Consider the following 24,991-nt stretch of genomic DNA (forward strand, 5'->3'; position numbering starts at 1 on the left):
AATCTAATTCTTCTTGGTTTTAATAAAGCTAAAGCCCTACCAAATGATTTTCTCTGGATTGAAATACATTAATATGAAATAAAACTTAATGTCCAAATTCATGACATTTTCCTTTAGATACCAAAGTACAGACACCAGGCTAAATTTCTTTTAAATTATTTTATTTTTGTGTAAGCTAAAAGGAAATTTACACACTGAAATCTCAAAAGACCTTAGGCATGCACATTAACCTTGTTAGAGGTTCTTCTACATGTCTTTCTTTTTTCCATAGGAATTTCCCCAAACATTTAAAACCCATAGTTTTTACTGTATATACAGCCTAAACCATAGCAATCTATGATTATGTCATTTTACACTGTGCAAAATCCTCAAAAAATAGTGGTACAATAGAACAAAAAAAATCAGTAACAAGTAAATTTCATTGTAAGACATTCATGTAATTTGGTCCTTCTCCAAACCAAACTGATTTAAAACACACACAATCTCTTTAAACCCCTTCAATCAAGTTCTGACAATGATCCATACCCTATAACAAAAGACCAATCAAAGCAAGTACCTTGCAAAAGGTCAAACAGCAATAGGCCAGATTGAAAAGATTAAAAAAGAGCACAAAAATGATAACAAAAGCCAGACCTGAAACAAACCCACCACACATAAAATTAAAAAAAAAAAAAAATTAAACAGGGACTTGGAGCTTATTTATGATAGCAAAAGTAATTCAATATACAATATGGAAAATTAATGGGACATTCAATGAAATCTGAAAAGGCTGAAGGGGATTTCATAGACAGTGGAGATTTGGGTTTTTAATTTTCATTTTTTATTTCAAAAGTTGTGTAAGAAGGACACCACCAGTGTATTTCACAAAGACATAAATGTATACACCCCAGCAACACAAAAAGAATAAATCTTCAAAAATGTTCACCCCCGATTATTTACATTTGTTTCTAATATAAATTTATGACTTCAGTATGTAAATAAATATACATTACTATGTATACCTTTCTAGTGCGGCTTACCAACAAATCAGCTGAACTTTTAATTTTTTTTTTTTTTTAATTAGAGCAGGTATGCTTTTGATGGTAGGGAAGGGCTGGAGGGAAGGAAAAGCAATTGAAACTGTCCAGTTCACATCAGTTATCCATCTGCCTTCTCTTGGGAGCTTGTGGAAGGTGTCAAGGTGGTCGGGAACATCAACACCTTGGCATGCATGAACGTTAGGTCAGGAAGGCTGGCGATCACCTTGATGGCTTCTTCACTCAGGTGCTCTTCTCTTTTCGGTTTCCTGTTGACAAATGAAGAAAGACAAGTGTCTTAAAGTGACTTTAGCTATGGGCCAAATGGGAGAAAATCCACTCTCAAAGCAGACAGCAACCTGTGGGGACCTGAGTATCTTCTCCTCTGCCAGTCCCTGAACCTCATCATACCTTGGTGTTGAGTGCTTTCTGTGCCCGAGGTGAAATTTCTTCTGAAAACTCACACCGCATTTATGTATGTTCATTACAGTTAGACATGCCTAACTGTACCCGTGTACAGCTCACAGCTCTATTTAAGGTTAGAAGAATCTACCCAGGCGTACTTTTAAAATGCTAGGGACTTCCCTGGTGGCCCCGTGGTAAGACTCTGAGCATCCACTGCAGGGGGGCATAGGTTTGATCCCTGGCTGGGGAATTAACATCCCGCATACTGTGCAGCGCAGCCAAAAATAAAAAACAGTTACCAAGAAGAAACATAATGCTGAAGCCCTAGTAAACTCCACCTGATTAGATGTCCCCCTCCCCACTGAGAAACTACCAGTTATCTCAACATAAAGTATGTCTGGCACAAGCCCTCATTAAGTAATTTTCACCTCAGGTGAAACCCCAAAGGGGAATTCCAGGACAGAAAGCCCTCAGCTCAAAAACACCCAGCCTCTGCTCCACTGGGATACAGATGGTTGGTCCAAAGCCTGCAACACTAGGACCAGCTGCTGAGGCCAAGAATGCACCCAGGCAGGAAAGACTCAGGGAGAGGGGAGTCTCGAAATCTGATGGGTCCTGTAGATGAAATGCCCCTAGTATAAGAAATGAGCAGTGTGGGACCCAGGACAGAGAGGAAGAGCTCCTGCTGACCTGGGTCCTTCAGTGTGCTACAGAAAATGCCAACCGAGTCTCAACTGTGGCTCACATTGAGCACAGGACTGTAATTCAACCTTTATTTTTTCTAGGATGTTAAATACACTGAAAGAATAGTTGCAGTCATAATGATATTAATTTTAGATCAAAGTTCGTTTAAAACTGTTGACTCTACAAGGCTCAGTTCTCTTTATGGTACTCTATTAGGTGGGACACAAGTCATTTCTTCCACTTAAAATTTTTCTTTGTCCTTAGGATGTGGTGAAGGAAGTCAGGAGATGAAACAAGAAAGGAAAGATAGATGCAAGCCTTTAATACCTGCACTTTTCTGTTGTAATCACATTTGAGTTCAGGCTGAAACAAAAATATTTTACAGAACAACTGAAAAAACCAAACATCAGACTTTTAGGACTGGTCTTCCAATATGAAGGTCAGCTTCAGGCACACTGAAACCATCAGCAGATCAACCTCAGTTCTAGGGTTTCTCAGAAGAATAGAATTAACACTCCAAATTCTTTCTGATTAAAATCTACATTTTTAATGGCATTTAAATCACAGAAAAACTATGAAGTGGATGGGAAACTATCTGCGTTATTCCAAAATGAAACCAGAGAGGCTGGTGCACTTCTTAGTCTCAGAGTGAACAGCTGGAAAGCTCCACGGGAAAGGGCAGCCTCTCACCAGTAGTCGATCTCAGCATCACTCACAATAGGGTCAAAATGACATTGTGTCTTCTGATGTGACACAGCACCTGTGATGTCTTCCAGCCAAAATGTTTTACCTGAATCCATCAAACCTTTAGACAGAATATCCAGTTGATAGGAAATAAGGGAAATGGAGAAACATTTGAAAACTACTTGAAGGAAGCAAATGGACAAATCCAGAGGTTGGGATGTCCTCTAGGACACATGGACTGATCTTTTCAACCAGCGAGTGTGGTTACACTGAGAAGCCAACAGGAGGGATGGAGGTAGATATACTAGGTTGAAAGTGACCTAGCCCTAACAGTTAAGTACAAAAGTCCTAGACTAGATTTTGATCTGGAGAAAGAAGAGAGAAAGGACACTCTTGGGAATTTGAATACATACAGCCTGAGTGTTAGATGAAATGAAAATTGACTGAAATCGACAGATGGAGACCACTGACTACAAGAGTAGGCTCAATTTGTATAGACTATAAAATCTCATTTTTGGTTAAAACAACTGTATGTGTATATTTGCAAAAATAAAGATCTGAAAGAACTGAACTAGGGAGTTATAGTGATATGACTGGTAAGAATGTGATACTTTAATTAAAAACATTTTGTCTGTATTTTCTTTCTATTCTTACTGCTTTTGTAAAGATAAAAAGGTATTAAAAACAGTAATAAGTAAAATCGCACTTAAATGCACTTCCTCATTTGTGGAGTGCAGCTGGGGTGTGGGGAAGGAGAGCAAAGACGTTTTCACCCAAGGAATGGTTGGTAAAGATTATTCTAGAGTTTCTACCAATTGCCTTCTTTCAGAGGCACTACTTGAAGGCTATCTGAAGTTGGATTTAAAAATAAGAGAAAGTTTACATAGTTGACATATTTTGTGCATTTATCTGTAGTCACTAAGGAATTGATGTGCTCTAGTTTTCTTACAATATAAGAAAGAAGAAAATGCTTGAGAATTTGAAAATAAAATGTTACATCGTGGCCTTTCCCCAAGAGGCAGAGGCAATGACCTATTTTTGATTTATATTCTCCCAAGATTTATCCTTTTGGCCAATGCAATACAATTAAGGGTCTAGAAATAAACCCATACAATTATGGTTAAACTGATTTTCAACAAGAGAGAAACTGGGAAAAAACAGTCTTTTCCACAACTATTGCTGGTATAACTGCATATCCATGTGCCAAAGAATGAAGTTGGATCCCTACCTTACATCATATTCAAAAATTAATTCAAAATGGATCAAAGAACTAAATGTAGGAGTTGAAATTATGAAACACTTACGAGGAAAGTTAGTGCAACACTTCCTGACCTTGAGGTAGGCAATGGTTTCTTAGACATGGCATCTAAGGTACAAGCAATGAAATACACATACATGTATATATGTACATATATAAATATCTATACAGGGCTTCATCAAATTAAGAAACTTTTGTGTTTCATAGGACACTAACCAAGGAAGTGAAAAAACAGCCTACAGAATGAGAGAAAACATTTGCAAATCATACCTGATAAAGGTCAAGTATCCAGAAGAACTCTTACAACAACAAAAATGTCCTTAAAGAAGAGACACAACTGTTCAACAAGCACCTGAAAAAATGCTCAATTTCACTGGCCATCAGGGAAACGTGAGTTAAAATGCCAATGAGATGTCACTTCATACCCACTGGGATGGTTATAACCAGAAAGTCAGACAATAACAAGCCTTGTGAGAATGTAGAGACATTGGAACTCTCAAACATTATTAGTGGGGATGTAAAATGGGGCCACTGCTTTGGAAAACAGTTTGGTAGTTCTTCAAAAAATTAAGTGTAGCATAACCATGTAAGACATTGGAACTCTCAAACATTATTAGTGGGGATGTAAAATGGGGCCACTGCTTTGGAAAACAGTTTGGTAGTTCTTCAAAAAATTAAGTGTAGCATAACCATGTAACACAGCAGTTCCACCAACAAGAAAACTGAAAGCATTTGTCCACACAAAAACTTGTACATGAATGTTCATGGCAGCACTACTTATAACAATCAAAAGGTGAACACAACTCAAATGTACATTAATTGATTAATGGATAAGCAAAATGTGGTACAGCCATACAATGGAATACTAGGCAGCCATAAAATGGAATGGAAAGTACCAAAATATGCAACAATATGGCTAGCTTGAAAATATTATGCTAAGTGAAAGAAGTCAGACACAAAAGGCTATACAATGTATTATTCCATTAGTACGAAATAACCAGAATATGAAAATCCATAGACATAGAAGGCAGATTAATGCTGCCAGGAGCTAGAAAAAGTAGAATATAGGGAGTGACTGCTAATGGGTATGGGGTTTCTTTTAGGGATGATACAAATGTTCTGGAATTAGATCGTCGTAATGGTTGCACAGTGACACTTTATTTTCTTAGGCTCCAAAATCACTGCAGATGGTGATTGGAGCCATGAAATTAAAAGATGCTTGCTCTTTGGAAGAAAAGCTATGACAAACCTAGACAACGTATTAAAAACCAGAGATAATACTTTGCCGACTGTCTTTACCGTCCGTCTAGTCAAAGCTTTGGTTTTTCCAGGAGTCATGTATGGATGTCAGAGCTGGACCATAAAGAAGGCTGAGCACTGAAGAATTGATGCTTTTGAACTATGGCACTTGGACTACATACAAGGAGATCAAACCAGTCAATCCTAAAGGAAATCAATCCTGAATATTCACTGGAGGGACTGATGCTGAGGCTGAAGCTCCAATACTGTGGCCACCTAATGTGAAGAGCCGACTCAATGGAAAAGACCTTGATGCTGGGAAAGACTGAAGTCGGGAGAAGAAAGGGATGACAGAGGATGAGATGGCTGGATGGCATCACCGGCTCAATGGACACGAGTTTGAGCAAACTCTGCGAGATGGTGAAGGACAGGAAAGCCTGGCATGTGCAGTCCATGCGGTTGCAAAGAGTTGGACACGACTGAGCGACTCAACAATAACAATGGTCGCACAACCTTGCAAATACACTAAAAGCTACTGAATCGTATACTTGAGGAGGGTGGATTTCATAGTATGTGAATACATGTCAATTAAAAGGTCAAAAAAAAAGAACAAAAAAACCATGTATGCCTTTTGGCAACTAGTCCTTTGGCTTATATAAGCTTCAGCTAAAAGTCTGTGGCTATTAACTAGCTGCTACACACTGATTAAGATTAGGAAGTAATTTTTCTCTGTATTAGAAAAGGTAAGCTAGAAGATGGAACTATTTTAAAACTTGAGAACTTCCATTTCTTTAAAAAGTAAGTCACTTTCACAACCTATGTTTAGAAAGAGAAGAGCACATGTATTTTCTCTTACGTATATGCAAAGGCGTTTGAAAAGAGTATGGAATGTTGTTTGCTATATGGCAAATTCCCTCTACCTAGACCACTGTTTCTTAACCCTTCCTCACACTACAGTTCCTCAATGCTTTTTCACTGTGTCTTCTGTGTACTGACAAAAGCCAATATTTTGCTGGGGTGTACGCTTCAAATTTTGTTTTAATCAAAAACAAAAAATGAAACAAAACCTAAAAATAACAAAGACACTTAAAAAATTCTGTTGCAACTATGTCACCACCCTCTCTCTTCCCTGTACAACTGAGATTCACTCATGGGGACATTTTACAGTATTACCTTCTAATAGTAAGACCTGTGAATATTTGCACTTCTCACCATTTTCAAATAGTTAATTCCTCAAAACAGAAAATTCAAAGGTGGCAACTTGTTTTCCTTTCAATTTATTGTGTTTTAAATGTGAAGCTGGACAGGTATTAGTGACCAATTCAGTTACGGCACTAACCCCAAGATGCACGCTATAGTTTCAGTTCATCCCATAACAGTACAGAATAAGAGAAAAAAATGAAAATAACTTAAAGTTATTTAAGTTGGAAGAGTGGAAGAGTGCCTTAGTGTACAGAATGTTTCAAGGGTGAGCTGGAAAGTTAGGAAAGCAAGCAGGTTAACTATGTGGCTTAGAGCTCCTCCTAATGGCACAAACAGTGAATTCTCACCACAGAGACTTTCAACATTACTACCGTTCACTCAGTGAGACTGCAGAGGAAACACCAGGACTGCCCTTAGAAAAGGCTGTACACAAAGCAGCAGGACAAAGCCCAAATGATAAAAAGAGCATCGCTTGTTTGCTTGTTTTTAAAGTCATTAGCCTCTAGCTAACATATATAGAAAAAATGGATGAGAAATTTGTGTAATAAGAACATTAAGTTGAAAATACAACTTATTTGGAAAGAGAAAAAATTAGAAAGCAAGCAAAAAATCCACACTAGCTTGATAGGAGGCTTAACTGTGCCAGGTAATATTACCACAAAGAAATGAGCGACGAGAACGAGGGAGAGAATCTGTGGCTAAGCAAGAATGAGCAGACTACAAACCCATTCCTGGGAAGAGTTCAGGGCAGCCTTGCTTACAAAACATATAATAATGGATTTTCTTAATTATGAACATTAAGTGTATTAATAACAATAGCGATTGAATGGATACTTCAGCACACAATACAGTTTAAAAGGCCATGTGAAAATTCAAGCCAAAGTGTTAAGACAGGTAAGCATTTATTATTCACAAAGAAAAGGGTTAGTTTTTAAATGGATATTTTTCTACAGAAGAATTGATTTAAAAGATAAATCAGAATTTGACATGTGAATGGAATGTATTTACCCAGGAGAAAGTGCTATAATATCTCTGCCTAACTGGGCAAAGGTAAATATTTCCACTTTTTTTTTTTGGCTACACCATGCAGCATGTGGGATCTTAGCTCCTCAAACAGGGACTGAACCCGTACCCCCCCACCTTGGAAGCGTGGAGTCTTAACCACTGGACTGCAAGAAGGGTCCCAATATTTTATTTTAAAATGTTGATGAATCACAGATTTGGGACAGCAGAGTTGGTATCCCAATCAACACTGGTATTTGCTCTTGCAGTAGAGATTACCTTCATAACCATTCCTTTATAATGATTACCTTCTTATTAGAAACTGCCTTATTCTATGGCTAACATGTCAAAGCAGCGGGTTATTTCAGAGCTTAATTATGTAAAACTAAAGGTTTTTTGAATCCTACACACAAGCCCACATGAGATTCCTGGTATCTGAGAAAACTGCTTTTCTAAAGGTCATGAACCTAAGGGGATCCCAGAAGGCTTGTTAAAAAACAAGGCTTCAGGACCTAAATCAAAGGTGCCACACGTCAGCAAATATTCAGAAAACAAAACAGTGGCTGTGCCCTTCTCTCTTAGCCTGGAGGTGAAAGGATTAGCTTACATGACTCTGGGATTATCAAACTCGGACCCCAAAGATGATCACCGCAGTAGTTAGGAAAGAAAAGGAGGAGCATTTGTGCAGTGGTTTTATGATCTCAATTCTTTAATCAGACTCTTCTTTTGTTACAAAGTTAGGTATAGGCGTAGGGAAAGAGAAAAAGACCACATCTGTCAGCCCTTTCCAGTCTCTCGTGAAATAGCTCTCCTCTTGTAAATTCATAATTAAATGTAACTTGATACTATTTTCTAGAATTGGGCATCCATTGCATTTATATAAATGTAAAGTGAATTTTTAATACAGTATATTGAAATACCACCAACTTATATGCTTTCCCATCTGGGCTACTTTGTTCAAACATAGAATTCAAAATTAGGGTGTAATGAACACTAGCTTTTACCTGGTAGATGTGCTTGTCTTCTCTACTGTGGACATGAGTCTCGCAAATGCATCAGTCACTTTGAGGCTTGAGGTGGAGATTTCCAGCTTAGAAGTTGTTAATTCATACAACTCTGGATCCACACCTTATAGTACAAAATGATAGTCAGTGATGGTGTGCTGCAATGGCTTACTCAATTAGCCACAATCCAAGATGCAAAAGGCAATTATTCTGTAAACATCTGAGTCTTTATAAGTACAACACATCTTTAGAACACTGTAACACTTTATTTATTTCTTAAATTATAAATTCCACTTTTCAGAGTTTCTATAAAGTAGGAAAACACTTTCAAAATTCCACTTTGGTATAAATATAGCCTTAATTAATCTAACATTTATGTAGCAGATATCATTCAAATACTTCTAAAAAAAAAACTGTCTGCTATAGGAAACTCCCTAAGCACTGGATTAGTCTGTGATACGAAAGTTAACAATCTTTTACAAATAGAATGCACAATGATTTGTTGCACAATATGACACCTCAGTTTTTAAATGGACTGATTTAACAGTTTTTGAACTTCCATTTTCCCTTATCTCCATGACCATTTTTCCTCCGTGTTTTCACTCATATCCCCAAATTTGGAAGTTAATGTAAAGTCTCACATACACTAAATGATTTGGTTAATTTAAATACATTCTGACATTTAAATTTGGTTAATTTAAATATCTGAGGACATGAAATATTATCCAAAGAATTAAATTATTACTAAAGAAAAGTTATATATCACAATGTTCTTCTTTAGGTAAGAAGAGGGGAGGTAAAATGTTTTCAGAAAAAGTGAATAAAACAGCTACTTTTGAACAAAATGAAAATCATCTCAAGGGTTAATTATACTCCTAAAGTTTCACAGCTGAATCTAGTGGCTAACAGTTCAAATATCTTCTTGGAAAAATTCAAAATGAAGCTGAGTTCATTAGGATTAGGTTTATTGTAAAAGTCTAGTAAAATCCTTCCCGTCTGACTTCCTTAAAATACACATACATATTTTAAAACTTCCTTGAATATTAATTTATATAAAATATGATGACTACAAAAAAACAAGTAACAAGTATTTTCAACTCATGCTAAGCTTAGGAAAATAAAGACAATCAGACAAAAATTTTTTAATTATACTCTTTCTTTGATTTCAGCAAATTCAGTAGTTTTGAATAGAAAAGCAGATTTTAAGTACAAATGTCTTATAGTTTCATCAATCTCTACTTATTATTTCTTTAAAAAGAAGATCAGCAGATAAAATTATATATAATAGAGTCATATATTGATGCTCACAAGTTTTCTCCTTTTAGGGTATTTCAAGGTTAAGAAGAAAATCAGGAACTGCTTTCTATGAACCAGCTTTGTAGCTGACTAGCAGATATAAACACAGATCTCAGATGTTTACAGAAATTACACCAGCAAAAGCGGCTTTCACAGTTACCATGTCCAACAAGGGAGGAAGGCTATAGAAAATGTTGACTCTCCCAAGTTCTTAATAGTTCATTAAGGTACAGTTTCAAAATATACTTTAAAAGCCCCTTTCTTTGTATTTCTATAATAAGCATAAATATGCAGCTAAAATGCAAAAATTTACAGATGCTTGTAAAGCAGGACCAGATGAACCCAAAGCACCTCCTTCCTCTACTGTGAAAGGTTCTATTCCAAGTAACCACAAAATTTAGGTAGATGGTGAATGCATAATGCAGAATAAACAACTGCAATCTGACTGGCAACAGGAAAGTGCTAGTGAAAATTTAGTTGGGTTTGTAAAATACTGGCCACTTAGCTGTCAAACAGGAAAGTGGGAGATTGAAAAAAAACAACAAAACAAAACCCAAATCAACCTCCCTCAGCCCTCCAAAACCATTATCACCAAAAAAAAAGTACTATGGCTCTATTTTTCAAAACCAAGATAACTACACAAAAAACCGGAGAGTAAATTTTTTTAATGGAAAAAGATTCTTTTTTTTTTTTTTTAAACAGAACCTTAATGAGGCATAGTTCAGTTACAGAAATAAAGCTAGCCAACCAAGTTCTATGCCAACCTCCTAAGTCTCAAACACAAAATAAACAACTGCAAGCTAAGACAAAATGACTTTCCCAGAAACAAGTCAGAAAAAGTACAAGCAAGTGGTGAAATGGAATACTCAGGAAAGTGTTTACACCTACAGCTTGATGGAAGTTTTAACAAAACCCAGTAGCAATAAAACAAGTCCAAGCATATTTATAGTAATCAGGTTTACACAGAGGCTAGAGCATATTGATGAAAAAATGGAACAAAAATATTTAAGAGGTTCCGAAGTAAGGATCACAATCGACCATGCTAATTTCACTTCCATTACAGCTCTAAACCTCGGAAACTGCTTGTTCTTCTCTAAGCTGTGTATGTATACTGAACCTGGTTATCAAGTCATTTCTGTACTTCTTTGTTTGGTCAGATTATTTGTGCTTTTATGGATGATTTTTAACTGAGTTTGAAATGTAACCAAAAGTTGAATTTAAACCAGGTTTTTAGGCATCCAAAAATAGTGACCTCATTTAAGTTATCATACAGTTCATGACAAAACAAAGCTGAGAGCAAATTAAAAATAGGAGCTTGGTTGGTGATGGACAGGGAGGCCTGGTGTGCTGCGGTTCATGGGGTCGCAAAGAGTCGGACACGACTGAGCGACTGAACTGAACTGACTTCATTCTTGGGATTATAGTAATAAGGTAACTGATACACAAGTGTTTTGGTTCCCCTACCCGCCATTAAGTATTAAAAACTACTCAGGTCATTCCACAGCTCACATGTATTTAGAAGTAATTTAAACAGTGAAATACCATATTGAAGTTAAAACCAGACACAGATTAGTTTCTTATATGCTTGTAAAATCTTGGAAACAATGAAAATGATAACCAGGGGATTAGATTTGAGGAATCCATTCATTCTACAAAATGGCCTTGGAACATCCTTATAATACAATCATATTTCCATAACCAGACTTGGAGATGGGTATCCTGGGTCCCAGCCTCACCCTTAGCTGACTATTCTCTTAGCCTCCCCCATTTTCCATTATAGCTCCTGAACTGCTACAAGTGGGTGGCAGGGTTATCTAGTTGAACAGAACAAAACCAGCAAATTCTCAGGAACCAGGCTGGCTATCTACCTGATCCTAGCGGGGACTGAGAGGGACCCTCACTATGCATTCTGGGCATCAGCATCTACAGGGCACTCTTACAGCCGTCTGGTGATCAAAAGGCGTGATTACCAGAGCACAAGTAGGGATGAGAGAGAGTCATTAAAATCATATTAAATAAAATATAAACATAAAAATGCCATTGTATTTTAATTTTTTATTCAGTTAGAAAATGACAAAGTACATTAGTCCTTGGGTCAATGAACTGAACTTCTGCCAGGCTGAACATTAACAGGCACTCCAATAAGTTTTAATTTCTAGCTTTTAGTATCTCACAGCAATTATTTTCTACTATCACCTTTAACATTTTTTTTCCCTCCATGGAAAACTAACAGTAAGCTTTCTATTCAAGAGCTACATAAAAACAGTAATAATTCTATGTGGGACTATATAACTAAGTGCTAGACTCCAACATTTTGGAACCTAATTATACATTTAGCAGTGCTAATAAATAACTAATTGAATGCCAGAATCTGTAAAGGTTCTATTATCACAGACACTATAATGTCACTGTGTACTAAAATATTCTCATATATCTAAAGTTGTATTTTTTCAAATGGCTTTGTAGAATATGCTTTAAAAAATAAGCATATAAAAGATCACATTTTCTATTTACAGGGGAAAAAAAACCACCCTGCCTTTAACTGTGTAAAGGACATTAGGGCTGTTTTATATCTAGAAACTACTTTCAGCTCTGACTATTACACCCTGACAAACCTTTTCTTAAAATACATTTTTCATATAAGTCACTTGTTATAGTCAGATACTAGAAAATAACAGTAGAATAGATGAAAGAAACGTATTAGAAAGACATTACAGAGAATACAATCTGTTTCCTTGTTTATAGGAAAGTCAAGTGATGTGGTCATGCTTTTAGTAAATATACTAGAATTGTGGTTTTAACACTCTGCTGACCTGGGATTGTGGTGCTGCTGCTAGAGCTACTGTCATCCACGGGCCCAAAGAAATCAAGGTTCAGAAGAGTGGAACCTCCACTAGCTTGAAATTCAGTGACCGTGTTGGTAGGCAGCCACACAGAAGGTAAGCCAAGGGAGGAGGGGTTATGTGTAAAAAGGGGTAAGACACACACTTGAACATGCAGGTTATAATTAGTAGTCATTACACATTTTAAAATCAACATTAAAACAATGTGTACAGTATTAGTTTTTCATTGCTAAGGACATTTCTAAAGTAACAGTTTAATTCAATGTACATTTTCTCATGTACAATGTAAAGAATTTAACACTTAGTAAGGTTTTAGTTAGGAGTTCAGTTCTTTCAATTGAAACTTGAAGCCAGACCAGAAAGACCAAGGGGGAAAGTGTACCCGTTAAAGGGAAACAATACTTTAATCTCAACCCAACATTAAATCACTGTACATGCCCAAATCAATCTTTTATGTTAGTAGTGTTGGTTTCTAATGAATGATTTTAAAAGTGACAAAGTTGTCGGTTTCAGGACACACACCAATACATTAACTTAGTTTAAAATAAAATAAGGTAATAGAAATGTCATAACTGCCCTACCCTGATGTGCAACCTCAAGCTGTACTGTTCCCCTTTAACTCTGAAACAGTAATCAGAAATAGTATACATTTTTAAAGAAGTTGTTAATAAAAAGCACGATGATTTGACTGAATAGGACACCAGACAACAGCAAAAGGTGCATCCAGGCTTTCCTTCAGCACTGTTATTCAATTGGATGCTTTCCAGATACCCTAGGATCCCCTACTCTAAGGCAGAGCTGATAAGAGAAACAGGTGTTTCAGACCATGGCTCAAACAACTTATGAAGTATAAGGACTAAGAATAATTGTACTTTAGAGTCCGATTAAAACTTGTGATATCAACACACAGGAAACCTAGGATTTTGTGTTATTAAAAGACCCCACCTTATTAGAATAAGTTAATCCTTCCTCAGGATTTTCTTTTAAAGCTATAGGAAAAACCAATTATTTCTGGAACTACCTACTAGTATTTTGAGCTAAGTTTTAGAAAAGGAGCATGAAAATCATTCATTTTTCATTTGCATACAAGTGCTCTATAAAATATTATTAAGTCTGAAAACTACTTTGAGTCAATAAATATGGATCTATTTGCACATTGTTTTTGGTTAAATAATTGTGCTTTGTGCTTTAAAGCAGCCTCTAGACACAAGACTTGGCATCCAAGAAAATTCCATAAACTAAAACTACAGAAAAAAATTTCAAATAAATTGGTCTACCTAAAATGTTATTTAAACTACCTAGATATTTGTGAGAAATAAAGAAGCTTTTCTTTGACTTAAGATAAAAAGAAATTAAAATTTTATCTGGTTACTACTACTTATATATGGACATTAATAATGTTAATAATAGTAACGGCTGGTTTCTTGAGCAATCACTATTCAGAAAGAAAGCCTGAATTTCCAAAGATAAGAAGTTATGTTCAAACAAAAATGGAAATCAGCAGAGAGAAGTCTGTCTGAACTTTGTAGCTTTCTTAACTCTAGCTCTGGCGCTAGAGGCTCTACGGAGAGACGTACCATCTAAAGGGTTAGTAAGGCCACTGCTACTCCAGTCAAACTGGACGGGTGGTAGAGACTCCTAGAGTTGAAAACCAAAAAATCAAAATTAATCAGTATAGGTTGTAGCAACATAAAGAATCCTTAAAAACAGAACAAAACACTATTATAGCAAGATCATTAGGCAATAAAATACCTAAAGACAAAGTTGGGATAATTTACAATTTCAGATGGTTATCTACAAATATTAACACAAACTGAAATTGCAAAATTTATAAGCAGTACAGCTTGTTGACATTAAAAATGGTGTATCTGAGAAATGGAATTATCTTACGTTTTCAAACAGAAGTTTATAGACTGATTCTCTATCAAGATTTCAATCTATTCTCCAATCATAATTTAAACTACTGGCTTGAAAACCTCACTGATCTTTTTTCACTAAAGAGTGATCTATTTTATTTTAAATAATTAACCACTTACAATTTCTTAATAGATAATACAAGGCAACAGAGAAGGTAGCATACTGAATTGGAAGCAAGCTGGGTTATTAAGGACTAAGTAACTAGCCGTATAAACATGGATGTTAATTTATTTGGTTTCCTTATATATATACAAATTAAAAAAAAAACTTATAACCTCTAATTTAGAAATTACTTATAATCAGTATTAGAATTTAATTTTTAAAATAATGTACTGAAAAGTAAATTCAGAACTCATTTGAATATTCTACGTTTAAAAACTCTGTTAACTGCCAAACACATAAAGATAAAATAAGCAAATGATAAATATAAGATGGAAGGTAGTACAAAACATTAAAAAAATGATCCATGCTTTAAGAATATTCCTGACAGGGAAAAAAAAAATGCATTTTCCTCTTTTATTTTGGGGGTGGTGTTGGCAACACTTATTGAAATAACCTTTTACTAGACTCTTACTATCAACATGGTATCATCTTTTTTTTTTCTGTTTGCTCATTGTAAGGTAGGCACTTATTAAAACTTTATAATCATTTTTTCTCTGTAGACAAAGACACTGTTCCCTGTAGGAAAGGAACGTGAACTGGCTAATTTTGAAAGTCTAACCCTATGGTATTATAATACAATTGCTTTAATAACCAATAACGGGCATGTTACTATAAGCATTTGGTCTCCCCCATATCAAGTCAGGCCTGGAGATATAAACAAAATAAAATACTGGTGATAGTGGCAGCCAGGATGAGAGAGAGGTGGAATGGGGGGTTGGTGAGGGAGACGGAAATGCTGTATCTTGACTGGTGGTGGTCACATGAAAAAATAGCACAGAACTATACACACATATTGAGCAAATGTCATTCTTGGTTTTGATATTATTCTATAATTATGCAAAATGTGATTGTGGGGAAAACTGGTGAAGATACAAGGCACCTCTTCTGTATGATCTTTGCAACTTCCTGTAAATCTATAATTGTTTCAAATAAAATTTTAAAAATCCTGGTGAAAATCTAGTTCATAACCTACCTGCAAGACTGATAAATAACATTTATAAAAGATCTTCTTTAGCTGAGCTCAAAAACAAACAAAAAGCTCTAGGTATTCCAACAGATTCAACTTGTTCTACTTCTCAGTCAGGAAAAAAACCTTTAGAACTATTCAATACTGACTAGATGGACAGAACTCAGATTTATGTAATAACAACATTTCTGGGTAAAGCGAAGCAAAGCTCTTTCATTAACATGTTTTATCTAAATGATGTCAAGAACCTGTATGTTTTGAAATATTTCAATGATTTTCTGGAATTTTACTTTTCACAGACATGTATGGCATTTTTAAGATACAACCAATATTATAATAATGAGGTACTAAATCATGAATCAAAATTTAGTGGAATTGAGACAGATGAAAAACAGATACCTAAATAATTACAGGTTAACTAATGGAACTGACACGCAGGCAACTCAAAGAGAAAGCACTGGAATGAAACATTTAAAAACAACTTTATGTGGCATGAATGATTACTGCAGAGACGAAAGGAGACAAGTTCATAATAAAAAGAGGGGGAAGAAAAGGCTAGAGACAGGAGACTTTGGTTCTAGTCCTAAGTACAGCACTGACATGTGATTTTAGGTAAATTACTTTGTCTTTCCAAATATGTTTTCTAATTGTAAAACGAGAGTACAGAGCTAGACTGTCATTTTTTTCTTTCTTCTAACTCTCAAATTCTGATTCACAACTGAAACAGCAATATAAAGCAGCCTAAGAGAGGAAATCTGCTGGTGGTAACCAGCCGGATAACTGCTAGCCAGAGCACTGACTCCACTTGGCAGTGAATAAAGCATGGTTAACATCCTAACCTTACTAAGGGGGAATCAGTATGGCGCTGTGATTGGTGTGACCTTGAAATTCAGTGAAAAAAGATGTCAACAACAACAAAAAGTATCACTACGTGCTTTTTATCTGTAAACTGTTTTTTTTTTCCAGGTAAAATTATCTTTTTTTAAAAACCCCACATTATTAAAAATCAAAAAAATAAAAATAAAAAATAAAAAAAATAAAAACCCCACATTAACAGATATCAGTAAAATACTGAATTTCTAAACAAGAGATGTAATGGCAAAAAGACTGATGAGTACAAACTCATTTGAAAGAAAAGATAGACATTTAGCAGGTACCAAACTGAAATAGAAAAGACAGATCAAAAAGCATGCAGACATAATGAGAATTATGCCACTATGCTAAGTTTGAAAGTCACTGTTCAAGGATGCCAAAACATAAAAGGAAGGTTTGCCACATGCTTTTTTGGGGAAAAAAATTCAGGTATTGAACAGGTCTTTGCTGACACATTTTGCTAAGCTTCCAGCACTAATGTTTATGGTTGTTTCACCTGAAAATTATCATTAGGAGGAAGAATGAATAGCCAAAATGTTATGTGAAAAATAATAAATACACTGTATGCCAAGGAAGAGTGGTAAGAAATACACTTTATATGGAGAACCTTTAGAATGTATTTCAGATGTTTGCTGAGTATTTTAACCTTAATCAAAAGTATGGAGCCAAAGCAAAGATCATGCAATTTAGTGATGGAGGTCAGGCATCTCAGCACAAAATTCTGATATGCATGCTGAAATCTTCAGTTTGAATGTTAGACAGCAGACCTACATAGGCTCAACTCAATTCAGAAATAACTTTGAACTTCCATTGGGAAATACTGTTTTCATTGGTTTTCCAAAGCCTAAAAACTAAAGCCAATGAGGATCACAAAATACCATAAAAAGTATAGAATAAACTTGTTAATTCAATATTGATGTGTATTTTTAAAAAAGAGAAGTGTACATGAAACACAATAAAAGGAAGTACTTGATTAAAAAGAGCTTTTAAAAAATATAAATAGCAAGAGACCAAGTTCCATCTTCCAGCAAACAAGTTAGATATGCTTCAATGTCACTGAAAATTCTCATACTTGCCTATAACTAGGGAGACAGTCCTTTGATTATAAGTACATAGGGGTCTATATGTATATACAGAAATGGCAGCAGCTGAATCCTTGTGGAGCTGCAACTAACTGCCATCAAATTAATACACGCTGATTTCTACTAAAAATCTTCCATTAAATTAACACACATGCTTTTTATTAGGTTATCTAGACTTTTAATCAAGTCTGTAATTAAATTATATCGAGGTATGACTAGGCAAAAGTGACAGGTGACAGCTAACTAATAAAATAAGCAATAGCTTATGGGGTTGTAATACATAGAAATGGCTGGATGGAGGAGAAGAGGAGAAGGCAAGGAAAAATAACAACAAGTGGCTCAAATTAAGAACTGCTCCATTTCCAGAAAACATACCAGGCAGTTAGTCAAATTACTTTCCTAACACCTAGCACTGGAATAAGAATGCTGACTGAGGCAGAAGTGAGAATGTGCTGTAATTCTGCAATCTGCACAGACATGGCAGGCCTGTGAGAATAGCTGATAGCCAGAGGGCAATATATAGCCAATGAAAGGAAGAGAGCTAAGGACAGATTCAGCCTACTGAGACATCTTGCCCAAGGCTCCTTGCCTGTTGCCCAATCAGTAAGGCCAGGCATTTTATGCATTAGGTCTCCATGCCCATGAATTCAGTGACAGTAATAAACTGGTTTCAGAGGGACGTTGAAGCTAAGCTCAAGTATAAACCACAGTGGTACACAGCAGTAATATTACATGTTTCTTGAAACACACCTGAAAAGGCAGGACCCTGCTTTACAAAATCATTTGCCAAAGTATGTTCTTCAAAACACTAGTTCTACAGGTGTTATAAGCTCTTCTTCCTTGATCCCTACAGAAAAGGGTTCTATGGCCAAGTAAATTTGAGAAATGAAATAAAATTAAATAGCGTTATTCACTGCAGGATTTTTCAGAGTCCTTAATATACGTGTTATGAACCTCCAAGTCTTGTTTAGGGTTTGATATGAAATATTTCCTGATCTCACTTCACTATGGAACCCTTCTTTAGTGAATCAATTCTGGGGATTAGTGTTCAGTGGAACACATCTTGGGAAAGGGTGTCCAAACATGCATTTTTGTGTTAGACATAATTAGTGATGATATTTAAGGTTAAGAAATGACAAACACAGCAAGAATATATTTTAGAAATGGTAATATTCATTAAGAATATTAATATTTTAAAAAACAATTTTAACCTGCACTGAGTCAGTTGCTAACTTGATGTCAAAAAAGTAAGCAAACCAAGTAAGCTATGTTCTCCGAGGAAAAAAGTGAGAGGAAGGGCTTTAATATTAAATATATTTTTAATACTAAATATATTTGACTGAAATATGATTTGTGCTTAAATGTGCCAAAGAAGTAAAGGGTAAGAAGGGTAAGAGAGCCTTCTTTTTCCCTTAATCTATACAATATTTTGTTAAAGGCTGTATCATTTTCAACTTAACAGCTTTATTCAAACTCTTAAAACAACAGTTATTGATATAATAACACACCTAAATTTTATAACTTTATAAAATTTTTGCAAGCTTCAGGAAAAACACATAATGGCAGACTTGAAGAGCTGGTATAAATGCAATATTTTCCTTTTTTTGAAAATCCAGCACTTACCAGATTTATGTGTCAGTAATAGATCATACAATGTACCAGCTGTAAGCGATTTTTTGCTTGCTACAAAGTTCTTATTTTACAGGTAAAAAGACTAAGGCCTAGATAGGTTTAAAGAACTTACCCATAACCAGCCAGTTCTCAAACTGTCTTTTCTATTTTTTAAAATTAAAGAGAATTTTCTCATTGTATTTCAAAGGATGTTAATAAGAAGTGAAATCACATCATGAAACTAAATTTTAAAAATATTTTAAAAATGAAAAGTTATATATTAAGGGAAACAACAATGTGTGTGGACATATGTGTACATACATGCATAAATGTATCTATATACATCCAGATATTTTTACCTGGAATTGGTCAGATGTACATGTGTTCATTTCTGGTGACATAGTGGTGGTCTGACCGATGGAAGCAATTTTTTCTGCAGCAGATAGTGGTTTCAGTGGTTCCTTGGTGGGCTCTAACATACCCTGAAAAAGGCATATTAGCTATTAGTTGGGGGAAGGATTGGTTCATAAACTTCACAAGAAAGTTAAATTAGCAGAAAGCAGAAAGAACACAGGTCATTTGGAAAGTACTGAAGACAAAAAGAAACTAGTCTTAAATTTTGTTTAGTGAAAATCTTACAGCACTCTAACGGGAAATATTTCATAATAATACCTTTGTAATCCAAACTTTTTGAAACAAGACCTTGTAATTTAAACTGGATTTGCTTTAGAGTGCCTGGCTATCACTGTCACACAAATGCACAAACACATGGAATGGTGGGGGAGGGGATGCTACATCGCTTTAGTCGTGTCCGACTCTGTGCGACCCCACAGACGGCAGCCCACCAGGTTTCCCGTCTCTGGGATTCTCCAGGCAAGAACACTGGAGTGGGTTGCCATTTCCTTTTCCAATGCATGAAAGTGAAAAGTGAAAGTGAAGTTGCTCAGTCGTGTCCGACTCTAGCGACCCCATGGACTGCAGCCCACCAGGCTCCTCCGTCCATGGGATTTTCGAAGCAAGAGTACTGGAGTGGGGTGCCATTGCCTTGGTGAGCAAAACAGTATATTACATCCATGTGCTGAGAATGCAATACTGTTCTGATGTTCAGACGTAAAACTGCAGGAAAGGGCACTCTTCATACATGTTACACCATGGTGGTACTTAAAGAGGTGGGAGTGGATGTCTAGTGTGATGACATCCATATGCTACAATGTGAATTTAGTGTCTGATCCTTGCTCACTACAGGATGGGAGCCTTAGTTCTTTGGACTAAGGCTGCCATCCTGGGAGTACTGGAGTGGGGTGCCATTGCCAAGTTACTGGCATGGAAGAAGGCCCAAGCTTTTATGAATTTTAGAAATTTAGAATTCATGTATTTATGAATTTTATGACAAGCTCTTGAATAGTTACCAACCAGATAAAAGTCTCCTTTTATGGGGGTGGGGGGGTGCAGGGGGGGCAGGGAAGCTGCTAAGTCTAACAATCTTATAGTTAGAATCTATACATTTCTTAAAACAAAGCTTTCAGGAGAATCCCCCTACTTTCATAAAATTGAGCACAAGCTAAAATAAATAATTTATATATATATCAATAGTTCTTAACAACAGTACACGTGAAAGGCTTTAATCTAGCATCTTGAAAAATGAAAATAAATTCATGGTCTAATTCAATGTCATATATATTATAAAGGCGTGTGCCCTTCTAGAAAGACTCCATGTGTTTGGTATACCATTACTAGTCTTAGCCAACTTTTCTAATGTGAACTCTCCCTAAAGCCAGTGGTTCTCAAAGTGGTCCCCATCAGTAGCTCCTCTATCATCTGGGAACTTCTCCTACCCCAGACCTACTGAATAAGAAACTATGGGGGTGGTGACTAGCATTCTGTGTTTGAAACAAGTCTTCCAAGCAATTCTAATGCACATCAAAGTCTCAGAACCAGTGACTTAAATGACTACTTCAGGTACTATTCCTCCAGATGAGATCAAAAGATATTGAACATCTCATGTGTGTAAAGTACTATGGAAAAAATTCAGGTATCATTAAAATTTGAAATCAGATAACCCAGATATGAAAAAGAATGCTTCTAAATGTAAGGCATCAAAAAGAGGGAGGAGGAGAGGATATAACCACTAAAACAACTTTGGTATTAAAAGCTTACAAAAATGGTAAAACTACATTACTAATAAAAGGTTGTAATTAAGAGAGGGGAAAAAAACATAGATATGAGTCTTTAACTCTTCATAAAACTTAAAAAATTGCCTAATGTGCTGAGTCTAACACAGAAGCATTAAATAGGTTACTGTCCCCAACATGCAGAATGAAAGTGCCCACAAATTAAATTCCTACTTCCTATTCAGAATGTGACAATACCACCACCAACAATCCCTAGAAAGCTACTTCTTGAGAAAAGAGATCCAAATAACCTAGAAGTTAGAAACATTATGGACTACATTTACCTACAACATAAAAGAAAGTAGGGATGATCAAGGTGTTTTGAAAATACAAGATAACCATTCACAAAGGAGCAGAAATTGATTTTTAAAAAAAGCTCAAAGAAGCTTTTGTCCAATCTCACAAAACAAACCAACAAAAACAAAACAAAGCAAGATTTCAGTTCAGTAACAATAATTAGAGCTTTTTCATAGAGAAGTTTGCAGATTAAAATAAGGTCAAGTTCCACAGCAAATTCATTTTCACATGCACATAAAGGTTTTTAAATTTAAATTCCATACGAAGTGTTCCTTAGTTTTTTTTTTTTTCCTTTCTTAAACACAGTATTTTTCTCCTTATTTTCAAGTTATTGGTGAAAAAATTTTAAACTATTTTTAGTTTAATAGGACATTTTTATCCACCAATAACTCAAAGACATGCCAAAAACCACCAACACATCAAACTTTAAAATGTGACTGAGTCTTGATAAGGTACGGAATGAAAATTCCTCATTTTCCAGGACTACCTGGCATATCTGAAAAAAGAAAATTTAACATGTTTAAAACATTAATGGAAAAACTAAGGACCAATTATAGGTCCTGGCTCATTTTCATTTGTTATAATTTGCTATCTACAACCTTTTGTATATATCCATGGCTTCAATATTGCATTATTAAAAAAAATCAGAAATGCATTTAAACAAATGATATCTAAGGCTTCAGATACTTCAGTTTCTTTTTAAAAGCAAATTAAAAGAGACTTCCAAAGGTGAATTTTACAAAAGTTATAAACACTGCTGCTGCTAAGGCGCTTCAGTTGTGTCCGACTGTGCGACCCTATAGATGGCAGCCCACCAGGCTCCCCGTCCCTGGGATTCTCCAGGCAAGAACACTGGAGTGGGTTGCCATTTCCTTCTCTAATGCATGAAAGTGAAAAGTGAAAATGAAGTCGCTCAGTCGTGTCCAACTCAGCGACCCCATGGACTGCAGCCTACCAGGCTCCTCCGTCCATGGGACTTTCCAGGCAAGAGTACTGGAGTGGGGCGCCATTGCCTTCTCTGTTATACTACTATTATAAACACTAGTTAGTATTAAAAGTGTCTATAATACATAAAATACAGAAAAATGTCCTCAGATCAAGACTTGAAGGGATTTATGAGCTCAAAAAAGGATATTATTGTATTTATTCTCTTAATGGTCCCATGTTGCTGCTGCTGCTAAGTCGCTTCAGTCGTGTCCGACTCTGCGACCCATAGACGGCAGCCCACCAGGCTCCCCGTCCCTGAGATTCTCAAGGCAAGAACACTGGAGCGGGTTGCCATTACCATACCTTAAAATACACTTTCCATGTCATGCTATGTAAGTTGATTTTACAGAATAAATGCAACAATAATAAATACATGCAAAAGCATCATTGTACTTACCAATCCTGCTGCATACATGGGCACTATAACAGGTTGCTTCTTATTGCCCGTGAAGAGCTACATATGTATATTAGAGAGAAAGAATATGTATTTAGAGAATGATCTGTCATACAATGAAACAGTTTCCAAAATACTCTGTAATGCTTTATTATATACATTGTGAGTGAAAAATTGAAGAAATTGTTAAATTGCCCTTATGGGGTTACAGTTTTGATCTCCTAGCCCAATTCCTTCATCTCATAGTTAAGCAAAAACACGAAAACATCTTTTCCTAAAGATAAGAAATTTCAGAGAAAAACCTAGATAGATTTACACTTAGAGGTTGGCGTATTTAAAATAAATGAACATTTAAACAAATTAGTATCTATTTTTCTGAGAAACTAGCTTATCATAATTTGTATAGAGGTGTGAAAGAATTTAAAAACATCTGTAAGTTGATTAAAGGATTTTCTAAGGTACTAATAAACTTACAATGTTTCGGGTGTCTATGCCCAGGGAGCATAAAAGTTTCTTGTTGCTATGGGAGCCACCCCACTGATATCTCAAGCCATGTGCATCATGGACATCCTGTAGCTCGGTCCACACATCCAGCAGTTCCCTGCAAAGGTCACAACACAATGAAGCCACCAACAATGGGTTACTCAGTAGCTCTCACCATGAATTCTACTTTTAAAGTGACTATAAAATATTATACATTCCAATTAATTTTGTGTCTAACATGAGTAAATATATGTACCTATTACCTGAATGAAATCAAGAGCCAACATTTAGTCATGAGGAAAGTAAGTTAAACTCATCTGAAACAATCAAGCAAAAATTTAGCCTGTATGTTATGCTTAATTTGAAAACAAAAGCATTTAAAAGGAGGATAGAAATCACTGAGCACTTCATCATCTTACTAGAGCTATTTAATGTTTTCTCCTTGAGTCTTGACCCCCCCACACACAGTTGCAATTACAGTATACAAAAAAATTCTGTATTCTTTTTTCAGACTTTAAGCATTTCCTTATCTACATATGTACCCTTTTCAATGGTTTATTATGTCCTTCCTATTAGACAGATGTATCATCATTTATTTAGCCACAATCCTACAGTTTTAATTAAGTTGTTTTTACTGTTGGCTCCAATTGCTAGTAAGGCAAGAATATCTTCCTGTACTTTACAGTGTGTTACTGTAGAATTCTGTTATTTCCTTAGAATGAATCTCATGGGTCTAAGAGTATGAACTGTCTGTACAGCTAGCATATTTTTAAAAAACATATCTAAATGGTTTCAAGATGGCAAAACATCAATCTTTTTATCTCCTTTTATTCTCAGAAATCACCCCAAAACAAAAGTCAAGAAGCAAAAATAATATTCATCTTAAATGAAATTAAGAAATACTGCTTCCAGAGGTGGTGAGTAATGAAATATAAGAGAAGCATCCAGGAATAACTTTGAAATTAAAATTAGAAAGTCAATCTAGACCCTCTAACATCTAAAAATTAATAGCAGTTTTGGAAAGAAAACAGAGGCACTGGAGGGAAGGTAGCTAGCATTGTAAGACAACTGCTCAATGCTGAAGAACAGAAGCTTCCTGATTGAAAAGTTGTGCCTAGTACTCAGTCAGAAAATGAAAAAAGACCCATACCAAGATACTTCACTGTAAAACATCAAAACACCAGCAATGAAAGACTCTAAATTATAAATGTGAAGTGTGGGTAGAATAAAGTAGTATTTTACTTCCTGGGAACCTTTTCTTCCCCTGCCCCCCCACCTACCCTGCAAGAAGGCTATTAGAGGACGTGCTTCACCAAAATGGGATTTAACTGAAGGGAAGTGCCAAGACAACATGTGACAGGACGCCTAGACTGATCTATTCCAGACTGGAAGGAACTGGAAGATGGAAGACTC

The 24,991-nt window shown here is 35.7% G+C and overlaps 1 protein-coding gene across 5 annotated transcripts in view; it reads right to left on the minus strand.

The window, feature by feature from the left end:
• Positions 1-144: 144 nt before the first annotated feature.
• The window catches only part of AFTPH (aftiphilin), a 74,642-nt gene continuing 49,795 nt past the window's right edge, over positions 145-24,991 (minus strand). For 2 of the 5 annotated variants that reach the window (XM_086326342.1, XM_086326340.1), the window contains exons 4-10: positions 23,570-23,696; positions 23,099-23,155; positions 19,606-19,728; positions 14,212-14,272; positions 12,605-12,688; positions 8,496-8,619; positions 145-1,285 (exon numbers count right to left, since the gene is read on the minus strand). In XM_086326342.1, the coding sequence (XP_086182468.1) occupies positions 1,138-1,285; positions 8,496-8,619; positions 12,605-12,688; positions 14,212-14,272; positions 19,606-19,728; positions 23,099-23,155; positions 23,570-23,696 (724 nt within the window). In that variant the 3' untranslated portion in view covers positions 145-1,137. The remainder of the gene's footprint in view (positions 1,286-8,495; positions 8,620-12,604; positions 12,689-14,211; positions 14,273-19,605; positions 19,729-23,098; positions 23,156-23,569; positions 23,697-24,991) is intronic. The other 3 variants (XM_086326343.1, XM_086326341.1, XR_015136718.1) reach the window with 2 other exon arrangements.

This window comes from Bos grunniens, chromosome 11 (assembly GCF_055505025.1).
Source record: "Bos grunniens cultivar Pamir isolate PY7600 chromosome 11, Bosgru_T2T1.0, whole genome shotgun sequence".
NCBI lineage: Eukaryota > Metazoa > Chordata > Mammalia > Artiodactyla > Bovidae > Bos > Bos grunniens.